The 20,968-nt window shown below is 38.0% G+C and overlaps 1 protein-coding gene across 1 annotated transcript in view; it reads left to right on the top strand.

The window, feature by feature from the left end:
- EXT2 (exostosin glycosyltransferase 2) overlaps positions 1 to 20,968 on the top strand; it is an 81,518-nt gene that overhangs the window by 5,985 nt on the left and 54,565 nt on the right. The window contains exons 4-7 of the mRNA XM_037394092.1: positions 1,892 to 2,008; positions 5,472 to 5,667; positions 9,037 to 9,176; positions 10,046 to 10,139. Of these exons, the coding sequence (XP_037249989.1) occupies positions 1,892 to 2,008; positions 5,472 to 5,667; positions 9,037 to 9,176; positions 10,046 to 10,139 (547 nt within the window). The remainder of the gene's footprint in view (positions 1 to 1,891; positions 2,009 to 5,471; positions 5,668 to 9,036; positions 9,177 to 10,045; positions 10,140 to 20,968) is intronic.

The raw sequence follows: 20,968 nt of genomic DNA, 5'->3' as shown, positions 1-20,968 counted from the left end.
CTTGAGTTGGCTGATTTCTGCTCCTGCCATGGTTTGTGTTCTGAGTGAAGAGCAGTAAAGGGCAAGTTGTTTTGATTTTGTGATTGTCATCAAGCTGAAATGCATCTCTAACCCACATCCTCTAATTCAGAGCCTGGGATTTTCAAAGAGCTTCTTAAATGACATTTATGATCACTTGCTTGACTAATTGGGTAAAGTCACATTTATGGCAAAGTGTGATCCTGATGTTTGAAGACAGAACAATGGTGCTGCAGGTCAGAGCAGGAAGTGAAGTATCCCATGGGACATCTGATGGTGGTTGGAACAGGCAGAACATACTAGTGTTTATCTGGGGTGTCATGTTCTGATGGCAAAAAATGATGGGTCTTGGATGATAATTAAGTATAATGATAATCTGTTGTATGACATCTGTGGAAAAACTGCTTCTCCAAACACTATACTAAGGATTTCATTCAGTGATATCTGAAAACAAGAACATCAGCTAATGGATTGTCAGTGCCTCTTCCAGTCTCATCTTGACTTTTTATTCTGATGTGTCTGTTCTAATTACTGATGAGACATGTGCCTGCTCCGATCTGAACTGTGACATGTGCAGGCTTGTGATAATAAGGCTTTTGGCTGTAATCATAGCTGTTACAATAGGGACAGCTCCTCAAGATCCTTTCTGTAGTGCCTGGTGTAGTGGTCTTCTGCTTCTTTCCACAGAGAAGGAGAAGAACTGGAATTGGGGAAAATACTTTTCTCCAGACTACTTTGTCTGGTACCTTAAGCAGACCTAGTATCCCTAGGACAATTTAAAGTGTAGCACACCCTCCTGTTTGGTGACAAAGGACTGAAAGTTTGATCAGCTGTTTGAGAAGTCCCACTAAAGAAGCTGAATCTGAGCTTCTTTTGGAAATAGGATTACATGTTCATGGTACCACCTGGTCACTGGAGACGAAATGGCAACTGAAAAGCTGATGTCCTCTGCTAGCATTTTTCAAAGAAGCCTAATTTGGGACAGGAGATAGTAACAAGCCTGTGTTTTCTGGCATTGTGAATCATGCATTGCTTTCTTCTGTACACATTGTTCTCTTATGTCTCTTAAAGCTATTCTGTGTAGCAAAAGGTTGTCCCATCTAGGAAAAGTCACAGTCAATCAAGGTCATCCTGTTGGGAGGCTGAGTTACATGTTAATTTATCAGTCTTCGATGATTCCTGTGCTCTCTAGCAGGCAGTATTGCAAGCAGCCTCTACTGTTGAAATTTATTTTCATGGCATACAGGATTCTTGTCACATTTTCTGTTTATAGCATTTTTTTGTGTAATATAAAATGAAATAAATTTCGCTAGTTTGTATGACCACTTTGAAAATACAGTTGGAAATAACTCCCATTTTATTATCCAGCCTGAGAAGTCCAGAGTCACTGTAAGCTGCCAAAATGCCATGCTATTGGACCTAGACTTGTATCTGAAATATAGTTTGTCTCTAACAATTCAAGAGCTGTTTTATTGCCGACATTGAGGAATACGTTAACTACTATAAATAATTAAGAATATATTTCTTTAAATTAAAATTGACTTAGGACATGTAAGCTTGCAAACATGCAAAATTATCATAATGACTGCAAAAGATTAAATTTCCCTGTATTAATGCAAAAATGGTCCATTCCTTGGTGATCATACGCAATTGTAAGCATCCCTTTGATGAGTATATCCAATCTAGCAGTAAGCCCAGTTCACAAAAACTAAAGTGAACCAAAAAAACTGCATGAAAAACGCCACTGACAAAAGCTGAGGGAAAAACTTACCTCAAAGCATGCATCTTTTTGATATTCTGGTAATGAAAATTGGTAAATTGTGCTCTGAGTTTGAATGGTATACTGTTTAAGTTACTTTCTTGTATTTTTCAGAGCTCTTCTGGCTGGTGGAGGCTTCTCCACATGGACTTACCGGCAAGGCTATGATGTCAGTATTCCTGTTTACAGCCCGCTATCAGGGGAAGTGGATCTGCCAGAAAGAGGACCAGGGTAAAGCAATTCCCATGAATTTGGCAAAGTACATTCAATGTCATGTTTAATATTGAAGCTGATAAAATATAAATATAGCTGTTAACTTGTTTGGCTTGGGCAGTTTTTAAAGAGTTGCTTTTAATAGCTCTTGCTATTAAAATATATGATTCCAATGCTAATGGCCTTGGCTAATCTGCCAATGTGTGGTTTACCTATGAACTGATGATATTTTTGGAGTGATTCTGTTTTTTCCCACTCTAGAAACTGAACTGTCCAATATGACAGCCTGATAGTGTTTCTGGTAGAATTAGATTCAATATTTCCAGTCAGCTGACAAGTTATTTCAGATATAAATAAGAGTAGTTGTTAGATGTTTGGTTTCTTTAAGGTATAAGTAAAACAGGGCAGTAGTTCAAAGCAATATAGATTCCCTAATAAATGAATGCTTCAGACAATTTATTTTAGGATACTTAAAAGCAAAGTGTACTAGGAAAAGATCACTATTGCAATGATAAAAGAAGTATGCTATACTTCCGTTGTGGCTTTGAAGAGAAGGAAGGGATCATGGGGATCAACATGAGTGCCTCAGTATCAGCCAGTGCAAACTTTGAATGAGTAATAGGAGAACAGGAGCAAGAATGTGATCTTTACCTCTGTATGTCTTGCGGATACATTCTTTGTAAATCAGTTTAGATGTTTTGGTGTTCTGAAGTCCTTTCAAAAAGACGTTGAGAGTTTGCAACAGGAGAAGCCTGTAAATACAGCTCTGAAGGGAAGAAGTTCTTACAGAATGTATCTTGAGGAGGTTAGTATGGTTAGCTCATGAAAAAGAAGAAAGAGAGCCGATTTGATTATGGGAATAGTTACACCCAGAGTTTAAAGTACTGATCTCTTTTTCTTTTTTAAAGTAATATAGTAAGACACAAACACATACAATGCCCCCAACCTTGGGAGTGAGACAAGTGGGAAATAAAGCACTAATTTTAACAAGGAATGTAATTAGCTATTAAAATGAGCTACGCTGGGAAGTGGTCGTTTCTCTAATCCATTCATGTCTTCAGAACAAGAATAGGTAGAAGTCTGGAAGACATGTTTTAATTGATTATGGAAGACTGCTCTTTGAATATTTCATAAGCTTCCTAATTACACAGCTGAAAACATTTCACTGTAGCATATAACAGAGGCCTTACCTTTGTTAGGGTTTAAAAGATGGTCTGACTGAGGCAATGGGGGTAAATGACATGTCCACTGTTTATGGAGATCAAGTTTAGAAATGCAGAAACTTTAGGTCCTTTTTTCTGACAACATCCTGCAAAGAATATGAATTATTAAAGTTGAAAACTGTGATTGAAAGGGTGCTGCCACTACTGGACACAAAAAGTTAGTGCACTTTGGCTTCAATTGTCTTCTCCTCTGGTATGAGCAATGCTGTTGCTCAGGGCTGCTCCAAGATATGCAGTCAATTACAGGACAAACTCATGCAGCAGTGGTTTGCTTTGCTCACACCCTTTATGTTCACACTTGTGATGCTCCTGGACTAGGTCAGTAGTGGGGCATCTGGTTGCATCCCAATTGATTCTTTATAGATCTCAAGTATTACAGTCTGACACAGAGTGAAAGCATGTCTTGTATTTCTGTGTGGAAAGCATGAACGTGATGATAGGCTTCAGCATGTATAGAACCGATTGTAAAGAGATATGCAGTCATATTGTTCGTATCCATGTAGTCAGCTAAATGTATGTCTGGTTTTAGGCTGGGTAAGAGAAACTGTTATGTGGGAGCTGATGTAATGTATGGGTCTGTGTTTGGTGAAGGTGTTGGAGCTTCCATGTTCTCAAACTTGGGTTGTTTTTTTTGTGAGGAACAGACTGTAGCCTCCGGAGTACCATCTAGTGGGCAGTGAGCATTAGTAATTGAAACACGTTCACAGGTTCAGTTGCTTTTTGCAGGATAACTGTGGCAAGGGAACGATGCTCAGAGTTCAGGCTTGCTTGGGATAAATCATTATGTTCCACTATACTGTTATTTCCTGGGAGCTGGGGCGTACTTTCTTTTGTAGCAAGATTTGATACCTAGATTTTGAGTGTCATGATGACAGTTTCAAGGCAAAGTTTGGTTTTAAATGTATACACAAACAAACCTGCATAATTTTTAACAGGTTATAAGCATTTATTATCACTCATCTGCATCAGTATTTCCTTTTCTTTTGAAACAAATCCTTTTTTATTCCTCTTACAGAGCTGGACTAAAGGGGTTTTAGTTACTCTTCTTTTTAGTTGGATTGTTTAAAATGTTTTAAATCCATCTCTCTAGAAATATATATTCTGTAGAGATGCTGGTAACAAGTTGGTAGCAGCTGGAGACTTGGGAAAAAGAGTATTTTTAAAAAAATTCTATGCAAGTCTCATCTGTTAATTGGAGCAACTAAAGTGACCAGCATGAAAATGAGTGGAGGTGAGAAGAGCAGCAGGAGCGGTCTGACTTTATAAAGTGTGTTTTTGTATGTGTTTTCAGAGCTGTAAATTAAAGATAGCATCACGTGGAGTAGAACTGGAATTCTAAGTGCAGGCCTCATGTTTCCTGTGTTCTTTTGGCAGCATGAGGGCAGGCGCTCGCTGTGTGTTCCTTTCAGTGGGGAGCTGTAGAGCAGTCTGACTTAACTGACACGTTTAAAAAGGAAATCAAAGCAGATGAGAATGAGTATAACAATTGTATGACATGCTATTTTCCAATATCAGCATAACTTTTTAAAGCAGTGAGCACTTAATTTGAGACTGTATTCCTGTGTGTTTTACCTCCAAAGTTAATTAGCATCTTGAAACACTTCAGTATTAAGGCACATCTTAAATATTCACATTTTTGGAATATGGTAGGAGTTGAAAGTGAATGGGATAATGGACCTTCAACTTTGTCCTGGAAATGTTGCCTTTATGTTGCCCAAAAGAGAGAAAGCCAAATCACAGCTAATGAAATGAGCTTGTCCTGTTACTGCTGTCACCGTATCAAGGCTGAAAAAGAGTTGTCAGTTCAGCATCTTTTTTCAGTTAAAATTGATGAGAAAATACATGGGAGAATAAACTAGCAGCAGCTTTACGTGTGTTATCTACTTTGTTATAGTAGACAAGCATCAAACAAAACAGACAATCCTGGCATCAGTAGCAAGCTGTTTTAATATGTAGCTAAATAATGTTTATTTCAGTTTATAACAGAGCTTATAATGCAAGTGCCTATTCTAATGTAATAAGCATTCTTTCCAAGTGCAGATTTATTCAAAGTTGTAAATAATGCTGAACCACTTACTGTCCAAGATTTAATTATATTGCATCATTACGCTTCCCAGCCTTGTTTGAACATACAGTCTTGGCAGTGTGTCCACATAGTTAATCTTGCTCTGCTTTTCCAGGATGGAAGGGAGTGTGTTCTAGAGCATCTTGGAAGTAAACTCACAGTGCTGTCAGGTAACCTTGCTGTGGTTTTTCAGTCCTCGCAGGTATTTCATTCTGTCATCTCAAATGGCTCTGCACCCAGAATACCGATCTGAGTTGGAAGCTCTTCAAGCTGAAAATGGGGAATCAGTGCTGATCCTAGACAAATGTACAAACTTGTCAGATGGGGTCCCTGCTGTTCGCAAACGCTGTCACAAGAATCAAGTCTTTGATTATCCTCAAGTGCTTCAGGTAAGGCTGTCTCTCCTGCAAGCTTCTCTTCCCCTTGGTTACTGTCAGCTGTGGAGCTCTTCCTGTTTAGCCCTGCTAACGTACTTCCTTATATTTAGTTAACCTGATGGCTGTGTTTTGAAACTGCATAATTTGTTATGTTAGCTTGGATGTTATATCTTAATTTTACTCTTATTTTTAAGAGGGCAAAGAACTGTGAACTCAAACTGATATACGCACTATGCTATAGTTTTAAAACACTGCTTGTGTATAACAGCTTCATAAGATTGGTCCTGGTGGGCTTCTAGTAACACATGACAATGTTGTGTAAACTTAAAAAATGATATGAAGATACTGCCAAATACAGCAGCAATGGGAGGAGAAACTTTTGGAGGCCAGACAAAATTGCTCACGTTAAAATTGGGGAAGAATATTGGAATCTACACCCTCCAGAATAACTGGCAAAATGACCTTCAACAGGCATGAGTTTGGAATTGTTTTCTTACATATGACAATCCAGGCCTTGCTAGATGAAGCTTGGAACAGGGGATGGCTTTGTCAATTGGGAAGAAGATGAAAATGAACTTTAAAGAGCTTATGCATAGATTTATTTGGGGGCAAAAGAGAGTGCTACATTTAAGGAGAGTTGGTCAGATTATATTTTTTGTAAGCAGTTTAGTAGCTATCCATACAGATAATTCTGTAGGGTTTATAACAGACTAAGCTAGAAGACTTGTCAGCAAGCAGCTACGAAAATATCTAGGTGAAATATGGTTCATGGCCTTGGCCCAACTTCCAAAGGCCTTTTGATGTGTCACTGAAGATAAAACTAGATGGCGTTCTCAGAGCCCTGTGTCTCTTAGCAGTTCACTAACAGGGAGGTGCTTTGGCATGTAGTGTGGTGAAGTGAGTTATGCCATAGGCCACTGTGCTCTGTCTGTGGCCACCAGCACATAATCTGTCTTTGAACTTCAGCAAATGATGATAAAATAACAAACAAGCTGAGGAAAGGCAAAGTTTCCACCCCTCCTGTTATGTTTTGGAGGAAATATGTTTAAAATTCCTTCTGGAGGAGGGGGAAAGGGAGGAAGAGGTCACCCTGAGTCCTAAACTTTCAGCCAAAAGGGAAAAAAACCCACCCAAACTTATTGGCTTTATTTCTGTAAATACAGACTGGATTGCTCGAGGAGTGCAAGTCAGGGAACCTGTATCTATATCTTGCTATATATGATTTTATAACTCAGAAGAGGGCTGGCACATGCCGAGATTGTTAAAATACTTTCCTTTGCAGAGCCCTGCATCTCCCTTTGGAATGTCTGGCTGATAACAGTGGTGATGCGAGGGGATGTATTTATAGTAACCTTTGTCTAGACAGGAAAAATGGTTATCTGGGCAGATGAGCATGTGTGTCCACATCTGGAGTTTTGTTTTTTTCCTCTCCCAGACCTTACTAGAGTCTCTTACACCTGCTGCTGTGTGATCTAGTGAGTCAGTGTTAAAAGGTGTGCTCGTTCTCTCAGCTTCTTCCATTTCCGCACCCTTCTTTTCCTTCTCCTCTTCTCTGAGAGTGGGGGAAGGGGGACTGCAATGACAGTTCATCCTTTCCAGTGCTGCCTTTACAGACTTCTTACTAGACAGGCTCTTGGGCTTCTGGGTTTCTAATGCTTCCTGTTTCCAGTCCTCTCTTGGATGAGGTTTTCAAGACTTCTAGTACTCTATGGGCATGAATGCAGGTCTTACAATTGCATTAAGAAACCAGCGAAGAGCCAGAAAACCGCCTTGTATTTTCTAGTTCCATTTTGATGTTTTGCTGCCCTGCTGAGCCTCCTGGCTCCTTTTCCTCAGGCCACAGAACACAAGCTGGAAAGATGTTTTCTTATCTGTGGGAGCCTCTGTATCAACTTTATAATTTTTTTCTTAGGACTTGGGATTTTTCCTTGTTTGTGTAGTTGAACTCTACAAGCATTTATTTTGTGATCTTGAATCTGTAGCAAGATTCCTCAGTGGCAGTGAGATCTAAAGTCCCTGTTTACAGGGTGAGTGCAGCATAGTCAGGAAATCTTCTCTGTTGCAGTTTAAACTCATGGCTTTTTGCCTTGTGTGTTGTGGACATGTGAGTAGATTATGTTCTTCCCTTTTGCAAATTTTTTTATATCTTTTAAGTTCCCTTTAGCCATCTTCCTCCTGCCCTCACCCCTTCAGAATACATAATATTGATATAGTCAGTCTTTCCTTGTAGATCATACTTTCAAGGTAAGTAATCATCCTTTTTTTTTTTTTTTTTCTCCTGAAAGTGCATTGCCCAAGACTGAACACACTTCTCTGTCTGAGGTCTTTTATTACTGAGAAGAGCAATTACTTCACATGTCATAGATTGTACTTCTTTTTGCATTCTAATACAACCTGTGGGTGTAGCGTTTTGTTTTTTCAACAGAAAAACATTGCTGACATATGAATACCCTTTCTTTTCGTGTTCTTTTGTAGGAAATGTTCTTTTCTGCAAAATGCAAAACCTAGGCAATTACTTCATGCTTTATATTTGTGCAGTTGTTTATTTTTATCTAAGTGTTGAGCCCTGTATGTATTGATATATTTTTTAGTCAATTTATCCATATAATGTCAAACTCTAATTCCATTATCCATTATGCTTGCTAATCCTGTAAGATCATAGATATTGTCAGATCTAGTAGGTATGGTCTTAATTCTGCTACTTGGGTAACCAAGGGACACATTGAATACTGTTGCACCTAGGAAGGATTATTTGGCCCATCACTGTTTTACCTGTGAGCCACTGCTAACTGCTTTATACTTAGAGTTCTGTATCTATAACTTATGTAGCTATAAAGCCTATGAGGGCTTTATGAAGCCCATGTTTTCTTAATTTGCCTATGAAAATGCTATCGAAGATGGCAAATGCCTTTTAAAGTTGAGATTTGAAATCTCTTACTTCACTGCTGTCTGTAGAGCTGGATTGCTAAGAAAATTAGATTGGCTACGTACAGTTTGTACTCAATTAGTTCATGTTGGCTGTTGCTCATCTTGTTATGCCAAACTTTCAAAATGTTTAATTTAGTCTTCCCCATGAATTTTCTCAATTAGAAATCTGAAGTTCGGTCATTAAAATAAAGCATAGTCCTATTAGCTGATTTGTCATCTCTCCATTTAAGACATTTTTGAGCTTGTAGAAGATAAAGTTGGGTAATTATTTCAAACTAGCTAATAATGCAGGAAACACTGGTTGCACAGAACAAGCCTGTTTTCCTTTTGGCTTGTTTTTTTTGTGAGGGGGAGGGCAGGAAAGCATAATGCATATATACTTACACAAGTAATACAAACGTAACATTTCCTTTTTTTCCCCTCATCTGTGCCTTGGATACCATTTGTTGACAGGAGTCTACGTTTTGTGTAGTTCTACGTGGAGCCCGTCTGGGACAGGCTGTGCTAAGTGATGTTCTTCAAGCTGGTTGTGTCCCAGTCATCATTGCTGATTCCTACATTTTACCTTTCTCTGAGGTTCTGGACTGGAAGAGGTCTGTACTCTCACTGTTGTACATCAGACCACTGCATAAGAGACTTCATTGCATTCAGTGATTTGAATAAAATCTGTGTGATCAGTCAAGTGTACTGGGGGTTACAGGGAATAGAATACAGACTATGATACGTGCAGTCTTTGCCTTTGATATATTATGCATCAAAAATAAGAGAGGAAAACAAATGAAGCAGAGATGACAAAACATTTGATTATCCTGTAGCCAATTGTATTTTTTCTAAAAGGGACTTGCTTTATTATCTTGTGCTTGAATTCAGTGAGGACTGGTCTGCATTCAAGCTCTTTTAAGGAAAATATATACTAAAAATTGCATCATGTAAATGTTAAATTCTTTATATTGTATCATGATTCCTAAGTTCATCTGAGACTGAAAGGCATAATTATTTTGTAGCTGAATACACTGTATTAAGAGCTTAGATTATTTTTCCATGCATACAGTATGCCCAGTTACGTGATCTTGGGATAATATGTACAAAGATTACTCGTTTTTATACATTGCACTGTATATGCTATTAGTGCTTGGTCACTCCAAAAATCTCAGCTGACAGCAAGTCAGTGGGAATCCAGAGAAGAGAATTCAGGATTTCTGGTCTCTGTCCCTACCATATTTATTGAATTGTTTGTATGGATCAGTCCACAGACTTTTGTGGCATTATCTGTGGGCAGACAGGCTAGTGTTGTGAAAGAACTGCTGCAGAATTAATTAATTACATTGAGAGAAGACTGCTTGTTTCTGCTAATATCTGCTGAATGTGCCTTAGTAGAATAGGGTAAGATTTGGGTTGGAAAAGCAGCTCACATCTTTTAAGACATTTCTTCTTGTCTTACCACTTGTTTTGTTTCTTATAGGGCCTCTGTTGTTATCCCTGAAGAAAAGATGCCTGAAATGTACAGTATTCTGCAAAGTGTCCCCCAGCGACAAATTGAAGAGATGCAAAGACAGGTAAAATAACGCACTGTCTTTATTTTCCGTTATTTATGGTTGCAGTGTATGTTCATACACCTGCCTTACTATGAAATCTGTTGGCATGCAGAAGTACTCTCATGTTAATATTTTGATTATTTGACCATCTACTTTCTTTTCAATGTTGTGTGTCTACCCATCACTGGTGCAGCTAAATGTGTTGAACAGCACCTGTTGATCAGTACTACATTACCCATCAGGTCAGGAAGTTAAGAGTATTGCATATGATTGAGATTGCAGAAGAACCCTTCAGTAGACAGAGTTCAGTTACTCGGGATGGATTCTCTCCAACCTACTATGTTAATGTACCTGCTGTTGTGTAATATAGGTTCTTTAGCATCATCAGTGGTCAATGCCTCCCCATCCTGGGTTGCGGCAAATCTCCTGAAATGTGAAATTGAGGTTTTTAACTATCTGCTTTTTCATGTAAAGATTGTGTGGTATTTGCTGTGAGTGGAGATGGCCAGTTCCTATCAAACTCCTCTTTCATTAATTTCCCTTTTTCTTGTGTCCCCTGTGCTTTCTTAACGCACCCTGGGATGGAAGCTGTCCCTGAATGCAGGTGTACTGCCTACTCTTATATATTAACGTATTTCTGATGAAATCACAGTGTATATTTTTTTTCCCTTTTTTTCTACATGGTACTTACATTTTATTAAAGAAGTTCAAGAGTCTGTATCTCAAGAGAAGCTTTGGTTTGTAGATGAATTTTAATGCCTGAAAATGTGAGGGAAGCATTAAGTCCAAAATACTTTTAACTAAGTTGACAGTTCCTCTGAGAGGGAAATTTTACTTATTTGGTGACTGGAAGAGCTGAGATCACGATCTGTCCAAACTTGTGAATGAAGTCTCTGTTGGCTGGGTATATAGTCAAATGGAAACCTCTTCTAGTTTACTCCAGTTGATAGAAATTCATATTTATTAGCTTTGCCATTATGGACAATATCATCATCAGTTGCTTTAATTGTACAGCTTGCACATGAAGTGTAAGCTGAGGACTGTTAGCTGTGTGAGGATTTTCATGAAGTGTGAAGAGTTTTATTGTCAGATTCAGGGATGGGATTCAACCATGTTGTTCTTTTGGTGGCTGGAATATATAGATGAACATTTTTGGGCCTGCGAAGAAGGCGTTGTGCTATATGGGAAACTTGTACCTAGGACCTTTCATTCTTGTCACCTTGTTGTACTTGAGCATATATTGTTACGAGGTAGGGAGATAATGTTCTTATTGTTTATCCCAATGAGGAACTGAGGCATAGAGAAAGCAAAAGCTGGGTATGTAGGGAAAAACTATCTCATCTCAGCTGACTTTTAAAGATGCATGGGATTTCTGTGGTCAGATATCTGCAAGAATTGTGAAGACATGTTTCTGAAACTCCCTTACCCAACTTTAGTGACAGTCATCTTTTGTATGGTCCTTGTGAAAAATGACCCAAGGCACCGTTTTTCGGGGTGTAGCCTACAACGCTCTAGTTACTTCTACCTAGACAGTGTTAAAAGCTCCACAGTGTATTAATACTGGATATGTGTGGAGAAGAGACTCTCAAATTTAGCAGTAAATACCTTTTCATACAGGAATTCTGTTGCCAGCTTCACTTCATTCTCTGTACAGAGAATCTGCAAGTATTACAGCGGCCATCAGAGGTCTCCTTTCTCTTTAGCGCCTTCACACAAATGAACTTTTTTGCTCGGGCCCATTGGCAAAACCAGTTGCCACCGGGGATGGCAGCTGAAAAAAGTAGCTTTACTGTTACAGCTCCTAGAAACATAATTTTGCTTTATTTTCTTTTTTTCTCTGACGTGAATGAAGAGACGTTAACACTAGGGAGTTTTGGCTAATAAAGCTTTAAAACTGACATTAATAGTCTGTTAAAGTGTGCATTGATTTTCTTGTCCATTTTACTAATATTATAAAATAATCATTTCAGGATAGTGTTGTCTTTCTGTGGAGAATGCACTTGACATTGTAAACAGCTTAAACAGTGATTTTAATGTGTGAAGTCAGGAAACAACACTAGTATGTAAAAAAAAACAACACCAAACAACAACAAACCAGCCCAAAGAAACAAACTAAAAAAGCCTAAACATTCCAATGAAGCATACCGAGAACAATCCCCTCAATTCAGATTATCTATACGTTATCTCTGTTATCTGTAACTCCATAAAATTAAGTTAAAATAGAAGATATTTTAATACCCAGAATGTAATTCTAGTCTGTGTCTGAATTTTGTTGGGTTATAAATGGTTTGCGGTAGTCATTGCCACTGGGTTCAAAGCATCACTGAACGTATTGGAAACTGTGATTCTATTGACTGACGGTGGGAAGCATGTTTTTCTAAAGCTTTCTCTCACATCGTGATACTTTTTCTGAGGATATAGTCGTGTATTTTGCTATTAAGAGCATCAAAATGAAATCACGAGCCCTTTTTCTCTTGTCTTTGAGAATTTATTTCTGTCTGCATATTGAGGTTACTTAAACATCTTATCTATCCATTTCACATCCTGTCAACCTTACTTACAAGGTCAAGTCCTAATGTAAGTATCCGTGAAATTCTTCTGCTGATACATGCTTCTATGTTCTAGCTACCTGATGTGGTGAAAAAGAACTTATTGACTGATACCATGTGGACAGTCAGTAACCTGATTGCTTTTCCTCATTAATAAATATGCACTAATATTCCACCTGTGCTACAGATTTTTGTATCCTTCCTCATCATCAGTCTCACAGTAGGGAGCAGTTGCACCCTTTCCTTGCTTCTTTTGATCTAAATGGTTTGGGAAAGTATCTTAGGAGTTTTTGGCTAGACAAAATGTCTTCCCAGTTTTTTTCATTATCTTCACTGCAGCAACAATATACAGGAATTAATGAATAAATATTTACAAAATAAGGCTAAAGCGGTGATAGAAGAAAGAATTTGAAGTTGGAATTAACCTTTTGAGGAAGCTGGTGCTAAGGGCAGTTCAGAAGCAGAGTGAATTTATCATAAGTGCTCTCATTTGTTTGACAGGCAAGGAATTCCTAAAAGGAAACTGAACTAATACTTGTTTATAGAATGAATGTGCAGATGAACTGGAGTGATTTATATATGTTTTCAGATGTGATCTATAGCAGCTGATTATTCTGATTAGCCATGGAAGGACAATGAAAACTTCAAAATATTCTGGTTTTGCAAGTAACCCATATTTCTCAACAATATTTAAACTACTTTATTTTGCTGCTTCAACTTCAAGGGTTAATAATGCTTGATACACAATATTTCGATATTTATTTTTTGTCAAGTGGAAGGGGACTGACTGAAGCTAGTCTTGCAGTATGTTTGGGTTTTTCCAGTCCATTTTAATTTTTACCAAGCATTGTTTGTATCAAGGTGGAAACAAAGGTAGGTAGTTTACAATGGTCATGTTCTTTCTTGTTTTTACATTGAGAAGCACTTGGAGTTTGATATGTTACAAAAAGATTGGTCTACAACTGATGTTAAAATGAGGAAAAAGTGATTGTTCAAAGAGCTTTTATTAAAATTGATACAAAAATTGTTATACAGCATCTCATTGTTTCCTTTGCAGTTAGGATGTGTTTAGGTTTTATTGAAAAAACTGGTTTTGTTGCACGTAAAATTTCACCAGGGCAGACAATACATTTTTCATAGACTTGTAAAACATGCTTTGCCAGTGCCTGCCAACTAACTTATTTTTTTCAGTAAATTCAGAAACTAGTTGACATGTTCTGACATATAAGTGTGGTTGAGATCATAATCTTTTCAGCCAAACAGAACAAATCCTTGCTCTAAATTTCTCTTGGTTTTTAGTAGGATAAAGCATGCATTCATCATGCCTATCAGACTTTCTGGGTCTGATAACCCTTGTAGGGTGGGAGCCTTGCTGTCCAACCGCTTTGGTTTCAGTGGTTGTCTTAATTATGACATTTTTATCCTTAGTTGGAAAACCTCATAATTAAAAAACTTGTTATTGTAAATGTTAGCTTGCCAGTTTTCTTTGATTAGGTACTCTTTTTGTAGTATTTTATAGCAGTTGATTCTCTGGAGATCACGGATCAAGGTTGAAATATATACATATACACAAACATACATATAAATTTTTTTTCAAGTTGGAAGAGATTGTCTGCTTTTCATGAATAAAATTTTATTTATGCTTAGTTTTTGCTTTGTTTTTGGAAATACTTGTAGCCATATATCAGCTGGAGAAGAGAAGGCGGCTTTTAAAGGGAAATCATCCCATTAAAAATATATATGAACCCATATTTGGAAATATTTTCTTATAGTTTGTATGCTGATCGTGAGCATCACACAATACTTCATGAAGAGGATGAAATACAGGTGCTTTAGTTTTGGAGTCATCATCTCCTAGGATCTATGGCTGGTATGACCTGTGCTGTGATTTCCTGTAATACAACTTCATTTTGCTCAGTTGTTTTTTCAGACAGTACATGGTATAAACCAGAAAAGAGATTTATTGGTTTAGGCAGAGCTGGAGTGTGGGAAATCAGAATTAATTTCTAACTGTCCTGCATTATACCTGATTGTGCTGAGATCTCTAGAGATTAGCCATAGTAACTTACACTTACTGTTCAAACTTGCAGAACATTTTGCCCTACATTGTTCGTGGTTCAGTTTCCTGACTTTCCTCAAAGAAGGAAATAGTTTCTGTCCTCATAGCTTAGTCTATACTGTTGTGAAAAATTGTTAACTTATTTTCAATACTACACGTACAGCCTATGTCTGTGAGAACTGGAGAGTACCATATGATAGCTCTTACAAACTCCAACATACTGACCATCAAAAAGAGTCTCTGCTAGTTGAGCTGCTAAAATTAATAGCAGTCTGGATGAATATCTGCATCCCTGGGATTGCTGTCTTGTCCGTTTTCTACAGTAATGTTGTCATTCTCATTTTCTTTGAAGCTTCTTTGAACCATCCCCCTCTCAAAATACTTCCATATGGAGTCTGAAACACAGGCAGAAGTGCCCAGAGGCAAATCGATAAGCAGCTCAGCTGCACTGCTGCTAATCCAGCAGACTTGGTGCTGCATCCTTATGCTTTCATTTTCTCTGTACCACAAACCAGCACTCAGGTAATAGCAGAGTTCTAAAATTGGAGGGGCAAGAAACAGAAGTAAATGTAATAGACCTGTGTGACAGAGTGTGAAATGTGAAATTTGAAATTTTGGTTTGCTCTTGAGGAAGAGTGAAATAGGTAAAGGAAAAAAAAATAAAACAAAACTTTGCTGGTATCTGTTTATCCCATGCCATGCCTTGTATGGTTTCTGTCTCAAGAGTTTTTCTAACATCTACTTTGAAAGCCTGTTAATTCTAGAAAAGTGTTTCACCACTGTAGTTGATACGTAAATGTCTTTAACTTATATGAAAGTTTTCCTCAACTTATATCTGAGCCTCTGTGCCTTTTCTCCCTTCTTTTTGTGAGATGAATCTATCTAAATATATAGATATTTTGTAAATGTTTTTCCTCACTAAATATCAACATACTTGGAAATCTTTTAACAGAGATAGGCTCCTTAAGGCATAGACCCAAAATATGAAAGTACTATGCAATGGAAAGAGAAGAGTTATTCCTCTGTTTATTTAGGCATTCTTTCTCACTGAATGTATTTTAGGTAAGGAGTTTATTTTCAAATAAAGGCTTTGTGTGCCTGTTCCGTTTTTGAACTTCTAACACTTCCCACCTCACAAAAAGTAAAACTTTTGAATCAATATCTAGTCTGGAACCAGAGTAGATGACACTGCACTCTAATGGTACAAGATTGAAGAGCTAGTGTTCTTGAGTGCAGGAATTCTTTTTGTCCTGGTTTCCTATGGTAATAAGGGTATGATCAAATACAATGTGCATGCTGATTTCTAATTTCTGTTACTGCCCAATTTCAACCAAACTTACAAAGAAGTGGAAATGCTGGAGATAAGAGATTCCATAAAATTAGATGGCTGTGTAGAAAGTAAGCACCCCAGAATGGCCTGGCTTTTTAAGGGAAAATTGGCAGCTCAAGCTAACAGTGATATAAAAACACCTTATGACTGATCCTGCTTTGGGAAAAGTTTTATTTGAAACTGATGCATCTTAGGCCAAAGGAATTCAGGTACAGCATGACCAAATGAGAAAATGGCAAATGAAATTCAGTATATAAAGAAAGTGGTATATATGTGATTTAAAACAGTCTTCTCATAGGCAGTGATGGCCTCTCAGCTAGCTGCAGTCACTTGGAAAAGAGTTCTTAGAGCCGTAATAAATAATTCTGTAAAAATGTTAATTCCATTGTCAGTTGTGTTCAAAAAAATTGGTATAAAGAATTTTTTAGAAAAGAGGTAGAGAACAAAATGGAAAATACTGTGCCACTGTGTAAATCTGTTGTATGTTAGCACCCTGAATGCAGTCTGTAGTTATGGTTCTCCCATCTTGAAAAGGATATAATAGAACAAGGGTGATGAAAAGTTTCATGAGAGGAGTGATTAAATAGCCTAACACTCTTCATTTTGAAAATGAATGATTGGGTATAAGATGAGGACCAAGAATATAATACAGAACTATGAAATAAGAAGGTCATGAACAAGGTAAGCTGTACATTGTCAGATACAATTGCATTTGATGTTTCCTAGGACTTTTGTTATTGGAAATGTGGTCTAAAACAATAAAGGAGGAGATGATCTTTTCTCAGAACTAGTAGGTAGTCTGTAGGACTCGCTGCTTCAGCATTTTGTGTGAGTTGAAGGGTTTTTATTGGCATAAAGGATGACTGAAGAATTCCAGAGCAGGAAAATCTGTCATAGATAAATGCAAAGATACACCCTCTGGCTTACAAGTCCCCAAGCTGCAGACTTCTGGAAGCTGGCAAGTACTTTGGGGACATGGTGGCTTATGCTTGCTGTGTCTGTGTGTGGGAGTTCCTAAGGTACCTGTTGCAGAGCATTGTCAGAGACAGAATACAGAGCAGAGGGTCATTTGGTCAGACCTGGTGCGGTTGCAGTGGTGCAACTTCAGGACTCAAGTTTGCAGGAGACCTTGGTGTTGTAATGCCTTGTGGAATATAACCTTGTGGGATCGTCAGTGTTTTTTTAAATGGCATCTTAACTTCACTGGCTGCCAGACACTTCAGTGAGAGAATATGGACTGTGATACATAGTTTCCTCCTTTGTATGAATGGATAATTGATGTTCTGGAGGCCCCACAAGATACTTTCTCAGATAGCAACCACGCAGCATTCTTGCTTTTTATTATCTAAAGTTTTAGATAATCACAACCTCTTGTCTTTTCAGCTGTGCAGACAATTAAAAGCTAAAAAAGGCTGTAAATGCAATTTTAAAAATCTGAATAGAAAACACGTAGTTTGCAGTGTTTGTTCCCACAGTGAGAATACTTGCTATTGTAGTTTTTCTAGTGCATGTCTCATGTGCCTCAGCTCTGACCTGAAGAAATTCAGACTCCAGGTCAAACAGAGCTGAAGACACATGCATAAATCAATGACTTGTTTTAGTGCCACGTTAAAACAACATGAGTGGCTGGCTCTTCTGACCCCTCCTCCCTTTCATTTAATGTGCTTCTTTGGCTCTTCTTTAAAGAGGGCTCTGTAGAGTAATTTCAACTCTTATCAGCTTGCTGACAGCTATATGAGCCTTTCTGCTGGCTCCAGGCAATCACTGCAGGCGTGTGAAACATCCCATTCTTACAGTGAAAGGGTCCTGGATAGAGTTAAAGCAAATGGTGGGGTGGGGGGTGTTCCAGTGGGTGGTGCAGCTCACATAGGAGATGGATTTAGTTCTTATTAGCCAATTAAACAGAACTTCATTTCAATATCTGGACACTGGAAGCTCATGGAGAGTAGTTAGAATTTTACAAGTCTTTTTCATGAGAATATTCAACTTCCAGCTGCAGTTCTTACCCTGACAGGGGACAGCTTCTGTCTTGGGGTTCTTTAGACCCATCATTATCAAATTTAAATGAACTTTCATCTGTCTACCATTTGTAGCATTTTAAGGAGTGTGATTGGAGAGGCTAACCCTGCTTTAATCCTCCCAGAGTGATTCAGCGGAGCTCTGGGTCCCCCATAAATGTCAGGCCTGGACAATTTGCCATCTTATCAGATGCAGTGAAGTTAGTTCCAGCCCTCTCACCCCTCCCCCAGAGGAAAGATTTGTTGCTGCAAACAGCAAAGAAAGAGAAAACTTTTTCCTGGCTTGCTGCCAGGATCACCATGGGAGTTGTAGAATCCTTGGCATTTATATATGAGACTTTCATTGCTCCCTCCTCCCCTCTTCATTCGTTGCAGAGACTGTCCTTGTCCTAGATATTTTTTTTCCCCCTGTTGTCTGTCCTGCCATGTTGCCTTCCAGAATGAAGAAAACTGTTTTCGTGCTGCTTGTATTACGGAGTGGTCTTCATGGCATCTCTTAGAAAGAGCTCAGAAATTTGAGAACAATCAGCACCTCAATTAATAATTTTTATGGATGCAGTTGTGCTGCCTTTGTATCTAGGTTTGCAGCCTCTAAACAACAAAAGGTTAAACTTCCAGCTGTAAAAGGGAAATCGTGCTATTTTAAGACAATATTATTTTGGGGGTTTTAAGATTAGATTTTAAGAGCCTGTATTTTAGAAGTCTGTATGTTGTTGCAACGTGGACTTCTGGTACTTACCCTTTGCAGATTGGTATACATAGCTTAGATAGACTGCAGATAAACTGAGATGATCTGAAAACTGGAAAGGCATGTACTTTTTGAAAGAATATTTGGAAATGTTCTTTGTCATGCATATGAAGCAGTTAGTTGCAGATAAATGGATGATTAAGCGTTTCTCCCGGTGTGTCACTCATTCTTTGTTACTCTGTGCTCTCCCTCTGCTGCTGTTTAGTCTGTATCACATCACATTTCTTTATCAAATTCACTTGCTCCGCTTAGCCCTTCATTTTTGAAAGTTGCAACTTTAGAATTTACCTAGATAGTGTAAGTACACTGCATTACTGTAGTAATTTATATGTGAATATATTAAATACTAGCAGTAAATACACCTCAGTCTTGTATCCATTTTACTGATGAATGGATTGAGGCATAAATAACTTGTACAAGGTCAAATCATAATATCAGTAATGGATTTTAGAAGTCTTGGATACTGTTTTAATGACTAAATGTACGTTACAACATAGTACAGATGTTTGGCTGTTAAGTTACAAAGTTTTCACATGTTCTGTAGAAACATTAGATGGCTTTTCCTTTAATCTTTTGTAAATTGTGCAGATTTATCTAACAGTTTCGTAGATGCATAATTTTCCTGTATATAGGTATCTTTGTTACCAATAGTAAAGCGGGCTGGGCTAGGATACTGTAATGCCCTTTGGCTCGCAGATGGTCTAACTTGTATGTGAGGATTGGCTCCTTCCTTTTAGCTATGCCCCTCTTTTTTTTATTTTATTTTTTTCCCTTACCTTTTCCCATTAGCTGACAATTTTGAATGCTCTTTAGAAATGAAAATGTCACCTGGCATTAGTTGGTTTTGAACACATAGATTCTGTCCTGGTAGTGGCTTAAATCTGTACAGATGCTCTGGAGAGGAGGATTATAGAGAGTGTGCATATTCCAGGTTATAGTAGTGGAGTAGGGAATCACAGATAGAAGTTGTTAGATTACAGTTAAGCTTAAGAAATAGTTTCCTGCAACTGGTAATGGAATTCTGGTCCCAGGGGGTCCGCAGAATACTTCATCTTGGTTCTCCCACACAGCACAGTCTACTATAAAATGTTTCCCAACACTGTAGCAAAAAAAAAGCAAAAAAATATCAGTGGTGTCTTTTGAGGCATTGGGGAAAACGTTCCTATCCTGAATCTGGTGATTAGGTTAAGCCTGAGCGTGAATGCAACGCCCATTAATCAACTGTCTGAAACGCTTCTGTAAGCTAGCAGCACCAAGCCCAGGCTCTGTGCTCTTCCTTGCACCACTTGTTTTGTTTCTGATCTGTTGCTACCTGTGTTAGTAGCCAGTGCTTCAGAAATCTCCTGAGACGTGAGTTCCATCTATTGCAGAGGCATTATGTATGGAGGGGAAAGGGAAAACAACTCCTTGCTCACATTTCTAATCATTCAGTTGAAGCAAAAGATTAATATAGAATAAAGAGGCAAATGCTGATTGGTGGTATACTTTCCATCTTTTTTGGGGTAGCAAGGACTTCTGTAGTAAGCTTTAATGTTTATCTTGGCGATTACTTCTCTTTTTTACAGAATCCAGCTTCATCCAGCAAAGAATATTCCTCTTTAGCATGCTATTTCAGATGTTTGCCAAGAAGAAATAAGTAATTCTGATATCTATCAATTATTTTGTCCATGTAAAATTATTTTCAATCTTGTTCTATTGCAGCATGACCACCATGCAGTATTATCACAACCAACAGTTATTAATCACCTTATCTATTTCATCAGACAGTTTACAACCATGCATAATTTGAGACATGAAGAATGAGGTGTTTTTACATAGCTTGAGCTAAGATCAGTTATTTTTAAGGTGTGAAGGAAGAAAACAGCACCATGTCCTAAACTGAATTTTTGCTGTAGATATGGGGCAAAAAACCCCCATGACTGCCAGTCCTTCAGCTTTTGTCCTTGCAGAAGTCAGTAAAATATATCTGTATTCAAGCAATGATGGCAGTAATGTCTGTGGTTAAAGTTGTCCAATGTTGAGAACTGTGTGTATGGGGGTATGGGTATGTTTATGCTTATATAAAATAGAACTATACAGCTTACAGGAAATTGAGCAAAACACGTCTTCATCAAAAGGGCAAGTCCTTCCTGATACAGAGCTTAAG

The sequence above is a fragment of the Falco rusticolus genome, chromosome 7 (assembly GCF_015220075.1).
Source record: "Falco rusticolus isolate bFalRus1 chromosome 7, bFalRus1.pri, whole genome shotgun sequence".
In the NCBI taxonomy this organism is placed as follows: domain Eukaryota; kingdom Metazoa; phylum Chordata; class Aves; order Falconiformes; family Falconidae; genus Falco; species Falco rusticolus.
The sequence above is the reverse complement of the archived record's forward strand: the minus strand, read 5'-3'. Positions and strand labels throughout refer to the sequence as shown.